Below are 14,573 nucleotides of genomic sequence, written 5' to 3' on the forward strand. Positions count from 1 at the left end.
GTTCTACCAGGGGAGACTGATACAAGACAGAAAAGACAGAGCACTCAACACGAGCCTGGTGGAGTGTCTGTGATTGTGGCCTCAAGGAAAGAGGGAAAATGAAAGTGCTGAAATCACAGGAGACAGCTGGGTATAGTTTTTCTAAATTAACTTTTGCTTGGCTTCATTTATTACATCATTTCCATCATACAGTCATTTTACCTCATGCTCTATGGGACAACATTAAAAGTCCACTTGAAAGTATTTAAACACATTCCATAATTTCCCGATGATGTCATTAATAACAATAAGAGTAAGAGATCTGATGCACAAGTATATTTCAATCATTTTTCTTGTATTTGGAAAATGTAAATGATTGAAAAATAACCCTAACCCTAACCCTAATGTTTTATTTTATTTTTAATGTTAATAATCACAGCTTTATCCTCTGTGTGTGTGTGTGTGTGTGTGTGTGTGTGTGTGTTGTGTGTGTGTGTGTGTGTGTGTGTGTGTGTGTGTGTTTGGGGGGACTGAGATACTGCTGCCTCCAGTCTTTGTGCTTTAGTTCCAAACAGAATCCCCAGAAGATCACAAGCATGTCGATGGAGCCCCACCTCACCCGGTCCAACTTCCTGTCTGAAGTTTAGGATGTCAGGATGTTGCCACAAGTGTACACTTCTGTCCACATGAATTTTTATGACAAAAGACCCTTTTAACAAATAGTATCTTTGTGTTATTATTTTGTAAATCTCATAATTAAATTAGTTTAGTTCACTGTGGGCCAGAAGCAGAAGTTCCTACAGGTAATGACCAAAACTGTCTAACAAGGAATCAACCACTAAGATCATTGAGTGGACTGATCTGTAATAATTAATGTGACCACGTAGAAACTAAATCTGTCTGCTTTGGGGTAAAAAACATTGACTCAACTGCAGTCAAGGTAGAGATAAAAACTGTCTTTTAAGGATAAAACATGTTTAACATTAATCTGATATTCAGAATCATAAACGTAAACAATACCAATTTTTATTTTCAGACCTAAATTAATCTTTAGTTCAGTCACCTCCATTGCAGTGGTGTGATGAAGGCTGTTTGTGGTTTCAGGTGGTGTTTAAAAGGTCAAGGACATAAATTCACATCCAGGACAAGTGTGCTGTTGACCTGAAACCGCTGCAGGCCCTGAACGCCCTACAGGACTTCGTGGTCTTTATGGAGCACCAGGCTAGTGGGTGTCTCCCATCCATCTACCTGTGGGGGGCGCCAAATCATAGAAAACAGCAGAAGTGAGAGCATGTCATGTTTGTAAGTGAGAGCATGTTTAGCTACATTGTGTAGAGTAAATAGTAGGTAATAATAGTACTACAGCAAAATATACAATGTTAGCCATTGTGTCTTCAATTTGAATTATTTTGATTGTAAAACTTTTCACAGGAGTTCTGTCTTGACATCCAGGAAGAAACATTATGAATCAGATGCAGGTTTTAGGTCACACCCATTAATTAATCATTGATTGTTTTACCAGCAATATTGTCATCGACTTTACTTCCTTTTGGTGGACAGTTTCATAAACAGGTGCTCAGTAAATACAGTTTAGTGTTGTTTGAACACTGATCTTTTAATTTTGTAAGAAACAGGTCAAGAGCCTGAGAATGATCAAAGGGTCTAATGGTGAGTCAAGCAGTTTCATTCTGAATATCTCTTGCCTCTATTTTATTTAAAATTTTTAATGCAGCACTTCAGATTGACTCCAACTTTAATGCCTCTGGAATTGACGTTACTTCACGTTTTCATACAGATGTTTTTTGAAATATGGGATAATGTTTTAAACATCCCCAGTTCTAAGCAATAATACATCAGCCTATAGCATTCATGCAACAAAATCTTCATTGATTACAATAGCAATGACATTTTTGGATTTCTTTAGGACTCATCTTGTTATTGAAATAATTTTTGCTCCTTTTCCTGGGACCAAACATGATGTGAATGACACTGACAGCTCCGTTTGCCCGCATGAGCATTGGTAAGATGTAACAGTTTGAATTCTCCTCTTTGGAGAAGATTTCATAATGTCTCCAAGGATTCTCAGTCATCCAAATATTGTTTACTTTAGTTGACTCAACGTTATAGTTTATTTTATTTCATAGGTTTTGTCATCATCAGAGAGAAATTTCTGTAGTTCTAGCTGCTCCTATAACAAATGAGTTGTGTCATGTGATTTTCTTGTCAACTTGCCAACGCAGCAACTCTGGGTTTGTGCAAGCCCGTGCGTGAATGACTTCTGCTGGGGCACACTCAGCTGAAGAATGTGTGTGTGTGTTTAAACTTCCATCAACTGTCATTTTTAAACCAAACCACTCACCTCTGGCTGGTCTAAATCTCTGGTCTGCATTTGGGACCAACCCTTGCTTTATTGTCACGTAAATCTCATCCACAAATGCTAGCATGAAGTCTGGAATAACCGGGTTTTTAGCCACGGTGATTTCCCTTTCAGTGATTTCAGCAGTTCTTGCAAAAGCAGTCAACATCATGGAGGCAAATGCACACCACTCAGAGGTAAGAGCTGGTTAAATCTGCTATATATGTTATTCATATGTCTGCTCTGTGATACTAGTTATCATTGCTTCCACGGCAGAGATGTTTGTAGGACTTTGCACAGTGAATCATTCCTTTTGATTGTAGATTATTTTCTATTTTGCTGCTACAGTTGCACCATGTTCATCAAACGCTTTATTCACAGAGTAAGACTCAGGTTTAAAGGACTTAGGAGAGACTTGCAACAAAGACTATTAGACGTAGGAATTTCAAAAGAATAAATGAAACAAAAAACAATTGTAAGAATGACTGCAAACGTAGCTCGTGAAAAATCAAAAAGATCCAAGCCCCATCCTCAAACTGATGAAGCAAATCTCCTTTTTATCTGGCAACCCTAGTCATATATAATTAGCTTAACATCTGTTGTTATATTAATGTATTCTTTGTTTTATTACCTTACTCAAAACCTGTTCTTGGTCCTTTGCGTAATAACGCTTTTTGAACCACAAGGAACTGGCTCCAGTGGTGTACTCATTCTATGTCAACACCATTGCATAAATCCATGTATGAAGTGCTTGAGGCAACCCAGTTCCCTTTCTACACAACAAATTTAGTTAAGAAACAGCTCCAAAAATATTAACTAGCTGGGTTGTTATGTTAGAGGATGTGTTAGTTTAGCTCCAAGTTCAACTGTTTGATTACATTTAATTCAAGACAATCGTCCCAGTGTAACTCCAAGTCAATCTGTTTGTTTTCAGCACAAATTTACTTGCAATTCCCAGACTCTCAAAAATTGAAACAGATTGCTGAGCCTCGGCTATCAGGTACTTCTCCTATGATGACATTAATTGTGATTCAGCTGTTTTTTTGGTCTTGCAGGAAGTTGTCCGTCATTCCCAGTCTCTTTGTGCTGGCGAAAAGGACTACATCCACAAGAGGAAACATGTGGTTCTGGAGTCACTCAACAGCCACGGCATCAATTGTGAAGCTGTAAGAAAGAACACTCCCAACAAACACAACTACTGAATAAAACAGTCAATTTTCTCAATATCTCTTCCCAGCAAATGCAATTATTTGCTTCATAAATACATTCAATTCAACTTTTTATTCAACTAGACTCCACCTTACAAAAAAATAGAGCTTGACCTCTAAACAAACAACAATGGCAAGGAAACTCCTACCATTTAACAGGGAGAAACCTTGAGCAGGATTAGGCCCATGTGGAGGGACCCTCCTGCTGATGGCTGGCTGAGGAGGGGAAGGTGAAACAGGGCAGGGCGGAAGGACAGAAAGAGGAGAACATCAGACACATACAGCATACATGCAAATACTGTGGTAATACTTAAGATGCACAAGTAAAACAGCGAGTCAGTGGGGCCAATAAGCAGGTCAGTGCCCATCTAGGGGGTTGGCGATGATGTATCTAAAGGTCATCTGAGGGGCACCCTGACTGTTTTGCAGTTGAGTGTGAAAAAACTGACTGAGTGGACCAATTTCTGCATGTTCATTAGCACATTAATCCTACCATGTCTTCCTTATGTCTATATCACATCACCAGGACGGGATTCCACATATCGCTCTGTTGGCCTCTGGTGGGGGTCAGAGGTCATCGGTGGCTTTGATTGGCTTCCTCTCTCAGTTGCAAGAGGAACGTCTGTTGGACACGCTGTTGTACTTCGGAGGAGTCTCTGGGTCCACATGGTGATAACACTAAAACAAACCAGCAGAAGAATGAATAAGAATGATGTCTTTCTCTGATCACCACAGTACAGTGGAAGATAACAGAAGTGGATCTAAATGTCTTCTCTTTCCCAATAGGGCCATGTCCTCTGTGTACAGCGATCCACAGTGGAGCACCAACATGGACAAAGCAGTCACCAGGCTTTCAGATCCTGGAGTAGAACTGGAACAGGCTCTGGCCTGGTTGAATGAAAGAACAAAGGAAGAATATTTCTCTCTTTCAGACATCTGGGGGGTTTTGACCTCTGCAGGGATGATGAAACAGGTGCCAGAGCAACATCCATTATTCATCAAATGCCACATTTGAAATTTGAATGAACAGAAACATTTAAAAAAATAAACTCCCTTATGTTTGATTAGCTGGACCTGCGGAATCTTTCTGATGAGGCCGACAGAGATGCTGCCAACCCTTATCCTATTTACTGTGCAATAGAGAAAGAATGTTTCTCACAAGGAACTATAGAGGGTACTTAACATACTCTTCCATGTTTCCATCACACGTGGAATATGTAGCAACATACGTATGTGTAAATCAATAACTGTGCTTAGTGTGATGTAAAGTCTCTGATTTTCAGGAAAATGGTTTGAGGTGACTCCTCATGAAGCTGGTTTTACGGAGTTGGGAGTTTTCATTGAAACATCTCTTCTGGGCAGCAAATTCCAAAATGGAGAACTGAAAGAGAAGAAGCCAGAGATGGACATGGTCAAACTACAAGGTAAAGACTCCACAGCCTGACGAAGGTTTTCAACTAAAGACACCAATACATGTATGCTTGGATTGCTTCAATTTTATAGAATTTCAAGTTTACCTTACCAAGGCTTTGTGTGTGTGTGTGTGTGTGTGTGTGTGTGTGTGTGTGTGTTGTGTGTGGTGTGTGTGTGTGTGTGTGTGTGTGTGTGTGTAAACCTGGCAGGCATTCTTGGCAGTGCGTTGGCTGATGAGTCGACCATCAGAGATTTCATCCCTCCTTGGCTGGATGGTAAGTGACAGAGACACGAATACTAAAAAAATACTAAATAAATCTGAAAAACCAAATATGTACATGAGTACACTCACACACTCTCTTGAATGTGGTTTTCAGTTTCAGGGCATGTCGATATATCTGCTGAAGAGTACCTTCGTGTCTACAATGCCATGAAAAAACTAGTAGCCCTCACCAGGATCACCATTAAAGATATTAGAGCTTTGTCTGACCTGGACAACCTACAGAAAATGCTAGAAGGTAGTGATGATGACCATTCTGACCTTTAAGGATCAAAACAGAAGCAACAGAGCTTTTTCTGTCTTTCAGATAAGGTAAATCATAATGATTCTGCATGGCAGCAAGCGAAGAGTGAAGAGGAAAGAAAACATCTGTCTCAGAAGTGGACTTTGGAGCTCCTGGCAGCAGTGGAGACCTGGAGCCGAAGCCTGGAGGATGGAGCTTTTAAAAACCACGGTCAGGAGTGACCAAGCAAAGCCAGTCTTGCTTTAGTGTTTGCGACAAGCCTTTTTTTCTACTGAAGAGATGTTTATGTTGTGAAATTCTTTCCAGTTTCCCTGCTAATTGAAAAAGTCCTCCCTCTGATCATAAAATGGGAATGGGGAACTATGGCAAATTTCCTTTACCAGTACCAAGGTAAGAAAATAGACCTGGTAATCAGCAATCTATCAAAATGGAATTTTATTGAGGAAACAGTCAGAAAACCAAATAAATTTAAGTCCAAGTTAAATCATTTATGTGTAAGTAGGAATCCAAATGACTGTCCTTGACAGAGTAACTCTGAGAAAAATAGAATATTAATAAAAAATATTAATTTGAAGTAAAATATTCTTCTGTTGCTGGGCAGATTCCAGTATTCCAGTTTGCCTTTATCCTAAAGAGACAATCAACCTGATAGACGCGGGGCTGGAAGTAAACGTACCCTACCCTTCCTTCCTGGGAGACAGGAGAGACATCGACCTCATCATTGCACCAGAGTACAGTGCTGGAAACATGTTTGAGGTGGTGCAGAGATGTATTTATTTGGACTGTATTTTGCATGCTAAAGCAAATGTAACCATTTAGCCTTAACTCTTTGATGAGCAGAATGATTCTAAGGAACATTTTCATCATTATTAAAACAAAGCCCATTGAAATTTTCTCCACCTGTTTAAGTTGGATTTGTAACACACAGAATGACAATTTCAAGGTTATTTACTGGCACGGCTCTCACCATCTGCACCCTTCAGACCTTGACTCTTGCCAGAGCCTACGCAGCTGCAGTAAAGAAGCCTTTCCCAACAATAGATGACAAAATCCTGGAGGAGAAAGACTGGCCCCGGGACTGCTATGTGTTTGAGGGGAAAGAGAAAGAGCCCACCATTGTCTTCATGCCGCTCTTCAACAGAAACAACTGCAAAGGTTTGCTTAGCGTTTTGCTTCACAAAGTACCTCCTACTTATTGTGCTTGAAGACAAAATAGAAATAATATTAGCCATAGAAACAAACATAGAAGATTTTGAATTTTTAAAAACTTTTTTCTGTGTTGCAAATGTTCAATATTACTAGTTCCTTAGTTTAATGTGTCTTTTGGGGGGATTTGAGACATGTTAAAGATCTGCTCAACTTCTATGATATCCAAAGTTTAAAAGCACAATGTTTACAAAGAAGGTGTGTGTCTTAACCTTGCCTAAATTCCTTTACACTTGAGTGTAAAACACACAGTTTCATACCTGGGTGAATGATTTACCTTTGGGCTTCCAGTAGGCCTCTTTATTGCCTGAAACCATTCATTTCTTTGATGCTTGTTTCAACTAGTTTTGTTTTTTTAATGACCGTTTTTAAATGTGCATTAAAGGTAAAACTTTTCAGTAGTGAGTATGTTATATATCTAATATCATTGTTCAATTTACTGCATATAATATCAAAAATATAACAACTTTGATTGTCACCGTTTTCTACAGATGCAGAAGAGTACAAAGCCAAAATGGAGGAGTTCTCCACCTTTCAGCCACCATTCAACCAGGAGAAGATTGAGTTCTTGTTGCAGAAGGCGAAGGCCAACGTGAAAAACAACAAGGAGATTCTGCTCAGGGAGATTAGAAAGGCTGTTCTCCGCAGGCAGAGCAGAAACCATGGTACCATAGTTCATGGCTGAAAAGAGTTTAGTGTCAGAGCTGTCGTCGTTGAAAAAAGAACTTTGCTGCACTCAAGTGGACAAAAAGGAAAATAACAGGGGTCTTCCATGTCCCTTTCACAAGCAAAAGAAATGACTAGACTAGCAAAAGAAATGACTAGACTAGAACATAATTTAACAATAACTTAAGAGATTTTTATTGTGTTATCGACATTCAACACGTTATTAAGAAGTCAATTAAGCAGCCAAAGTATGACGACAGTGTGTGAGTGCGGACGCTGTATATACAGGCTCCGACCACTAGAGGGAACACTTTACTAAATGACACTCAAATGAAAACGACACCCGTGTCCCGTTTTAACTGTGCACTGAATAAAATACCTAAAACTTAAAAAACTCCAGATTTGTCTCTACCGTGTTTTTTTGTTTTTATTTTTAGACCGGGCTGTTGATGTAGTTGCGGATTTTTTTTTTTTTTTTTTAAAAAAAAATACATATACACCCAAACATCAGCCAATGGTAACAAAACTGGCCCACACATTGGGATCACGTTGGGCTCCAAAACAAGCGCACCGTACGTGCTCCGGGGTGGGGTGACATGATGACGTCAGGCCTTTATGTTGGCAAATCACGGCGTGCACGGGGCGGGCTCGTGAGGCTGGAGTGGTGCGCTAGCAGGCTAAGTAGAGAAAGAAAGCTAAGTAATCGAGAGAGTGAAGAGGAGCTAACGCTTTAGGAGAAAGGCAACACATGATGCTCAAATGCAGGGTGTCTTTGAGCACCTCTGGCTCCAACTGTTCTCATAGTAATCTTCACGGTTCCAGCTCCTGCTAACCTCACCGGCTCGGTGAAGTCGCGCCAATCACGCTCCACTTGACAAACTGGACGGGTTCTCGAATTTCCCACAAACAAACAGGTCCACAGATTAGTGATTCTCTGCCGGTCGTCCTGGGTCACCGTGCTTCCCTGCACCGGTCGTCCGCTCATCACTTTGGTTGCCGGAACGTCTGCAGGTGACTTCATTGCCAGTTCCCTCCGGAGCTTATCCCACACAAGGTTGGCCTGCACAGCTGCCAATAACTTTTTCCCTTGTTTACCTTTGCATGATTTCGTTTCAGGGATGACCTTTCATTAGATTTGCATCACAATTGTTCCAGGTTGTTTTTGTGCCATGGTTTTAAGGAAACCAGGAAGATCCAGTTTCTCTTTTAACCGACGGTCTTTTGCAGGTTCCTTGACGAGGCGAGGAAAGCTACTGGCCCCGATGGCATCAACTCCAGACTACTTAAGGACTGTGCAGATCAGCTCTGTGGAGTACTCCTGCACATCTTTAACCTGAGCCTCAGTCTGGAGAGAGTTCCACTACTGTGGAAAACATCATGTGTGGTTCTGGTTCCTAAGACTGCGCACGCCAGGGAGCCCAACCACTTCAGGCCAGTGGCTTTAACCTCTCATCTGATGAAGACCATGGAAAGGATTGTTCTCACCCACCTCTGACAGCTGGTGGATGGCAAGATGGACCCTCTACAGTTTGCATATCGACCGGGCATTGGTGTGGATGACGCTGTCATGTACCTGCTGCACCGGTCACTTTCACACCTAGAGGGCAACAGGAGCACTGTGAGTCATGTTCTTTGACTTCTCCAGTGCCTTCAACACAGTCCAGCCATCATTGCTGAGAGGGAAGCTGGAGGGAGACAGAGTCGACTGTCACCTAGCTCTCTGGACCACCGACTACCTCACCAACAGACTGCAGTATGTGAGGCTCCTTGACTGTGAGTCCGAGGTGGTAGTCTGCAGCACAGGGGCACCGCAGAGTACAGTTCTCTCTCCCCTCCTCTTCACTCTCTACACATCGAACTTCAGCTACAACTCAGACAGCTGTCACCTCCAGAAGTTCTCCGATGATACAGCCATCGTTGGATGTGTGTCTGAGGGGAACGAACTGGAGTACAGGGAGGTCATCACCAACTTTGTCGCCTGGTGTGAACTGAACCATTTGCGCATCAACGCCAGCAAGACAAAGGAGGTGGTGATCGACTTCAGTTGGAAGGCTTCTCACATTGCACGTGTGAACATCCAGGGTTTGGACATTGAGATCGTGGAGGAGTGCAAATACCTGGGTGTTCATCTCAACAATAAACTGGACTGGACTCACAACACAGATGCCCTGTACAAGAAGGGCTAAAGTCGTCTCCATCTGCTGAGGAGACTGAGGTCCTTTGGCATGTGCAGGACACTGCTTAGGACTTTTTATGACTGGCATATGGTTAAGAAACAACTCCAAAAATATGGTGGCATCGGTGATCTTCTACGCTGTGGTCTGCTGGAGCTGTGGAAGCTCAGCACGGGTCGTCCGCTCATCACTTTGGTTGCCGAAACGTCTGCGGGTGACTTCATTGCCAGTTTCCTCCGGAGCTCATCCCACACAAGGTCACCCCGCACAGCTGCCAATAACGTTTTCCCTTGTTTTCCTTTGCATGATTTCATTTCAGGGGTGACCTTTCATTAGATTTGCATCACATTTGTTCCAGGTTGTTTTTGTGCCATGGTTTTAAGGAAACCACGAAGATCCAGTTTCTCTTTTAACTGGCGGTCTTTTGCAGGTTCCTTGACTGTTGTGTGGACACATTTTCAATACTGCATTTCCCTCCTACAGTATCACAGTCATTCTGCTGATGAACAGGGAACCTGTTCTAGTTTTGCTATTGTGATAAGTTGACCTGTAGTTAAAGAGGCATTGGACTCTTTACATTTGTGCTGCCGTGAGCAGGTTTGCAAGGCGTTGGTGCCGTCATGGATAAAATTATACTTATGTTGTCATATCCTTATCAGCCCGCCTCCTCGGGTTGGTGTATGTTTTTCATTGACATCACAACATGCTGATAATCCTGGAGCCTCAAGTGTGCTCATCGAGGAAATTCCGCCACCGCTTGCACCTTAGATTGCAACGGAACTGCACCCTGGGAAGAAATGCGGTGGCCCAAGAAATCAATCACAGACCAAACTGGCATTTGCTCTGGGTTTACAATCAGGCCATGATCTGCCAGTCGCTGAAAAACCTGCCAAGGTGTGTCAGGTGCTCGTCTGCAGATGGACTTGCTACCAAAATGTCGTCCAACTAGACGAACACAAAGGTGAGGTCACATAATACCGAGTTCATCAACCGCTAAAAGGTCTATGCTGCCCCCTTCAGGCCAAAGGGCATGCACAGGAACTCAAAAAGCCCAAACGGGGTAATCACCGCAGTCTTGGGCACATCCTCGGCATGCACCGGAACCTGATGATAGCCATGCACCAAGTCTACTTTGGAGAAAACGGTAGTGCCTGCCTAGCGAACGGAAAAATCCTGTATGTGCGGAATGGGGTAACGATCATGGGCTGTGATGTTGTTAAGATGCCGAAAATTGCCACACGGTCGCCAAGTGCAATCTGCCTTGGGCACCATATGGAGCGGAAAGGCCCATGGGCTGTTAGAGCACTGCACAATTCCCAGACGCTCCATTGTGGCGAATTCCTCCTTAGCCGTCACCAAATTCTCAGCGTCGAGTCGCCGCGCACGTGCAAAAAAGGGCAGACCCGTGGTGGGAATAAAGTGCTCCAGCCCGTGCTTTGTGACGGCAGTGGAAAACCCGGGCGTAGTAAGCGACAGAAAATCACTCAGCAATTTCTGAAAAACCCGGCGCAGCAAAACTGGCATGTGCCAGTGGCCCAGGTGGTCCCCCCCTCAGACATGGACGTGGCAAAGGAAATGGCATCGATTAGACGCCGGTTAGCGCCGGGCCTTGTGGCCAAAACGCTGGTGGAAAAAACACAGGTTACTCTTCCTCCTCCGGGAGGAAACTCCAGCCACCATTGCCTGGTCAGTGTGTTCTGGTACCAGCTGCCGGGAATCCGCCAACACGCTCTGCACGGAGGTACCTCCTAGCAGTCACCAGCACATGACCCGCTTCCTCAGCCAAACCACAAAAATCACCTGCAGCCAAACTTGGGGAGTTCGCCAAGGCCACCTGGACCGGATGGGGAAGTTGGCGCAGGAAAATGTGCGGGAAAAGGAACCCGCCCTCATCAGAGCCCAGAAACGGCAGCATGCTGTCCATAAGGTCTACCGCCGAACCATCGCCCAAACCCGGCAGGAAAAGCAGTTTATACGCCCTTTCCGCGTCGGACTGACTGTACTTCCGGAGCAGGAGCTCCTTGAGCGCTGCGTACTTGCCGCGCAGTGGCCCGCAGCAGCTGCATGACACGGCGTGTGGATTGCTGGTCCAGAGCCGCCACCACCAAATAATATCTGGAGTCGTCCTCGGTGACTCCTCGCAGGTGGAACAGCGCTTCGACATGCTGGAACCACGGGGCCAGATCGCTCTGCTAGAAGTCGGGCAGCTTCACGGACGCGGTGAAGCTAGCTGGCTGCGTGTGTCGGGGCAACATGACCAAAGAGGAGATACCTTCGTCTACTGCCTCTAACATGTTCAAACGGGGTCACCAATGTGGCAGGACGAGGAATGACTAGGACAGAGCAGATGGTTTGGACGTCTTTATTCTGCATCCACCAGACAATACTAAATGGCGCGTCGAACAGTGCATTAACTCCAGGGCTAACCACGCCCATAACCCCATACATCACCTGGGTGTGAGATACACCCCTATGTGTCCGCCACAACTTCAAATATATATTCAACATGCAATCCCTTATGATAGAATGGAGATGTGGGTACCGGGTCATAATTAGTTGGTCTTTCAATAGAAATGACATCCAAACGATAAAAGATGATTGGAAGCACTGATGGGGGAGGGGGGGGCAGTCTGATAGTGTTTACGAGCTGGAGAAATGTTTGTGGTCAGCAATTGTTGATTTCCAGCCCAGAATGCATATGGGCTGTGTAGCGTCTGATTTCTTTGGATTTGATGAGTTTCTTTGCATTATTCGTGATCCTTCAGAGGGCTGATGTTGCTGCTGGGGAGGGGGAAGTCTACATGAGCAGGTGTTAGTCTTTCAGAGCACTTCAATATGTCCAGTGAGCCGTGCAGTCATTTTCAGACGTAGTTGTTCCAGAATAGTTCAGCAGCGTGATCATCATCTGTGGTGGGCTCAGGCTCAGTTTCTCATGGCCTGGATTCATTCATCAAACATCATCAGCACTCTCTCTGCAGGATGGGCAAGTTTTAGTGTGTAATTCGGAGACGGATTTCAGTAGCATGAGTCGTCAATCATTTCTGCTGGTAAAGGAATGTTTTTTGATTAATTTCAGAGAAATTTGACTTGGAACAAAAACTTTATCAAGTCTAATTAGTTTTATTCATTACTCACTATTATATCTTATATCTGTCCATGGACCCTGAAGCCATACAAGCACGTGTAGTCAGCATGGCCATAGTTGGATTCAATTCGCAAGTCTATGTATTTGAAAGGAATACTGTCATGATCCTGCATAGACAAAAGACAAAAGAGACACTTTAGTTCTGAAAAATATGCACCATAAATAAAAAAACTTCTCTGCAATGTCCTCCTTACCTTCATTGCAAACGTCTGGGTTGGGTTACCCTCAAGATCGTATATAAATTTCCCAAGATGCACCGCTTTTTCATCCAAAGATTGTAGTCCCTGTCAGAGACAAGTCAGACCCCAGTAAACCCAGTAAAGAGTTCAATAAACAGGTTGCCATGGCTACCCGGAAATGACCAAAAGTTCACTGGGATTGGAGGATGTTGTTCCTGAGGAGAAAATGAGGTTGATGCCAAACAAAACAAACAACCTTTTAGCCAAAGATCGCTGTTTCTGTGTGGAAGAATATTAGTGAACTAGATCAATACTCACCTGAATGACAGTCGTTGAAACCACTTTTGAAAAAAGTTGAAACCCCAAAATCTTTCCTCCCCTGATCCTCTCATAGGTGCTGGAGGATCATTTTTTGTACACTTTGGCTCCTGCACATCAAAACAAAAATACACCAAAACACCCCCCCAGTGAGATCAACATGAATCCAGACCTTTGAATTACACTTTTTCTTTTTTTTTTAATCACAATTTTCAAAGCTTTATATCGTACCATGAGAATCTAGAGCAGAGGTGGTCCAGAAATTTTCATTTGGGAGCTGATAGTTCAGTTTCTCCTTCAAATAGTGCAATGCAGGTTGAAGCTTCTCTATGTGCATCATCACATTTTCAAACCTCTGATTGGTGCAGTAAAAGTGAGAAAAAGCCAGTTTAATGATCCATGCCTACCTAATGGATTGATGACAGTCCCCAGCTGTCTTTATGTTACTTCAAATATATATTCAACATGCAATACCTTCTGATAGACTGGAGATGTGGTTACCGGGTCAGAATTAGTTGGTCTTTCAAAAGAAATGAAGTCCAAATGATAAAAGATGATTGGAAGCACTGATGGGGGGGAGCCAGTCAGATAGTGTGCAAAACAGATCAAACATCTAATATATGTTTACAACAGACGACTTACTCAACGCAAGGACCACCAGACTCGAGAAAATGAGCCACTTGGTCTTGCAGGTACTGACTGTATCTTTAGTACTGCTGAACATGCAGCTTCCTGAGGAGCTCGACTCTGAGGAGCTCGACTCTTTAATGTAGCTCAGGATGCGTTTAGTGTCATAGCTGTCCTCGCCAATGGTGTCAGATGTTGTGTCGCTTGTAATTGTGGGTTTTTGCCTCCGCTTGAAAACTCTGGATTGGAAAGAAAGTGGAACAGTGGGACCCTGAAGACATACAAAGAATGCACTAACTGATGTGGTTGTAATTTTCTGTACTGTACCTGTAAACTCTCTCTCTGTAACAAATGGTCGGATTTCCATCCTTGTCGTAATACCCCATTTGTAACAGTCTCAAACTTCTTCGCTTGCCTATAAACAAAGAGCAGATTCACTTCAGAAACTCTTCTGGGGCCTGGTTAAATGCATGTTTTTGTTAATAGTAATAGATGGAAAACTCATAAGAGAATGGGCAAGGTAAAAGCCAACAGAAGTAATCCAAAAAGACAAAAATGGAAATGATTAGGATTCAAGAGTGAAGAAAAAACGATCCGACAAACCATTTAGTATGATAGACATTTTGTGCCAAAGCTGCGTCGTTCATTTAAACCAACGTATATATTATGTACTGTGTGTTTGCCAACAAAAAGTCTAGCAGTCTCCAACCCTGAAGCAGTATAAATGAAAGCTTTTAGTTTTAAAAATGCTTTCATGCTCTGATCCATCAAAGCTTAG

General features: G+C 43.1%; 1 protein-coding gene and 1 pseudogene across 4 annotated transcripts; one reads left to right on the plus strand and one right to left on the minus strand.

Moving 5' to 3' along the window:
• The first annotated feature begins 1,496 nt into the window (after window positions 1–1,496).
• LOC130515138 (cytosolic phospholipase A2 gamma-like) lies at window positions 1,497–7,751 on the plus strand. 4 transcript variants are annotated; one of them, XM_057015188.1, is made up of 15 exons: window positions 1,497–1,647; window positions 1,904–1,999; window positions 2,471–2,532; window positions 3,391–3,501; window positions 4,070–4,212; window positions 4,330–4,516; window positions 4,612–4,717; window positions 4,827–4,967; window positions 5,166–5,231; window positions 5,334–5,474; window positions 5,544–5,690; window positions 5,787–5,870; window positions 6,082–6,236; window positions 6,464–6,635; window positions 7,178–7,751. In XM_057015188.1, the coding sequence occupies exons 2-15, from the start codon at window positions 1,963–1,965 to the stop codon at window positions 7,369–7,371; spliced, it is 1,746 nt and encodes a 581-aa protein (XP_056871168.1). In that variant the 5' UTR covers window positions 1,497–1,647; window positions 1,904–1,962; the 3' UTR covers window positions 7,372–7,751. The 4 variants fall into 4 exon arrangements, with proteins under 4 accessions (XP_056871168.1, XP_056871170.1, XP_056871169.1 ...); XM_057015190.1 differs by lacking the exon at window positions 1,904–1,999 and having other exon boundaries at window positions 1,534–1,647; window positions 2,480–2,532; XM_057015189.1 differs by lacking the exon at window positions 1,904–1,999 and having other exon boundaries at window positions 1,562–1,647.
• Window positions 7,752–11,890: 4,139 nt separating this feature from the next.
• Window positions 11,891–14,573, minus strand: LOC130515242 (uncharacterized; annotated as a pseudogene).

This window comes from Takifugu flavidus, chromosome 18 (genome assembly GCF_003711565.1).
Source record: "Takifugu flavidus isolate HTHZ2018 chromosome 18, ASM371156v2, whole genome shotgun sequence".
Taxonomy (NCBI): Eukaryota; Metazoa; Chordata; class Actinopteri; order Tetraodontiformes; family Tetraodontidae; genus Takifugu; species Takifugu flavidus.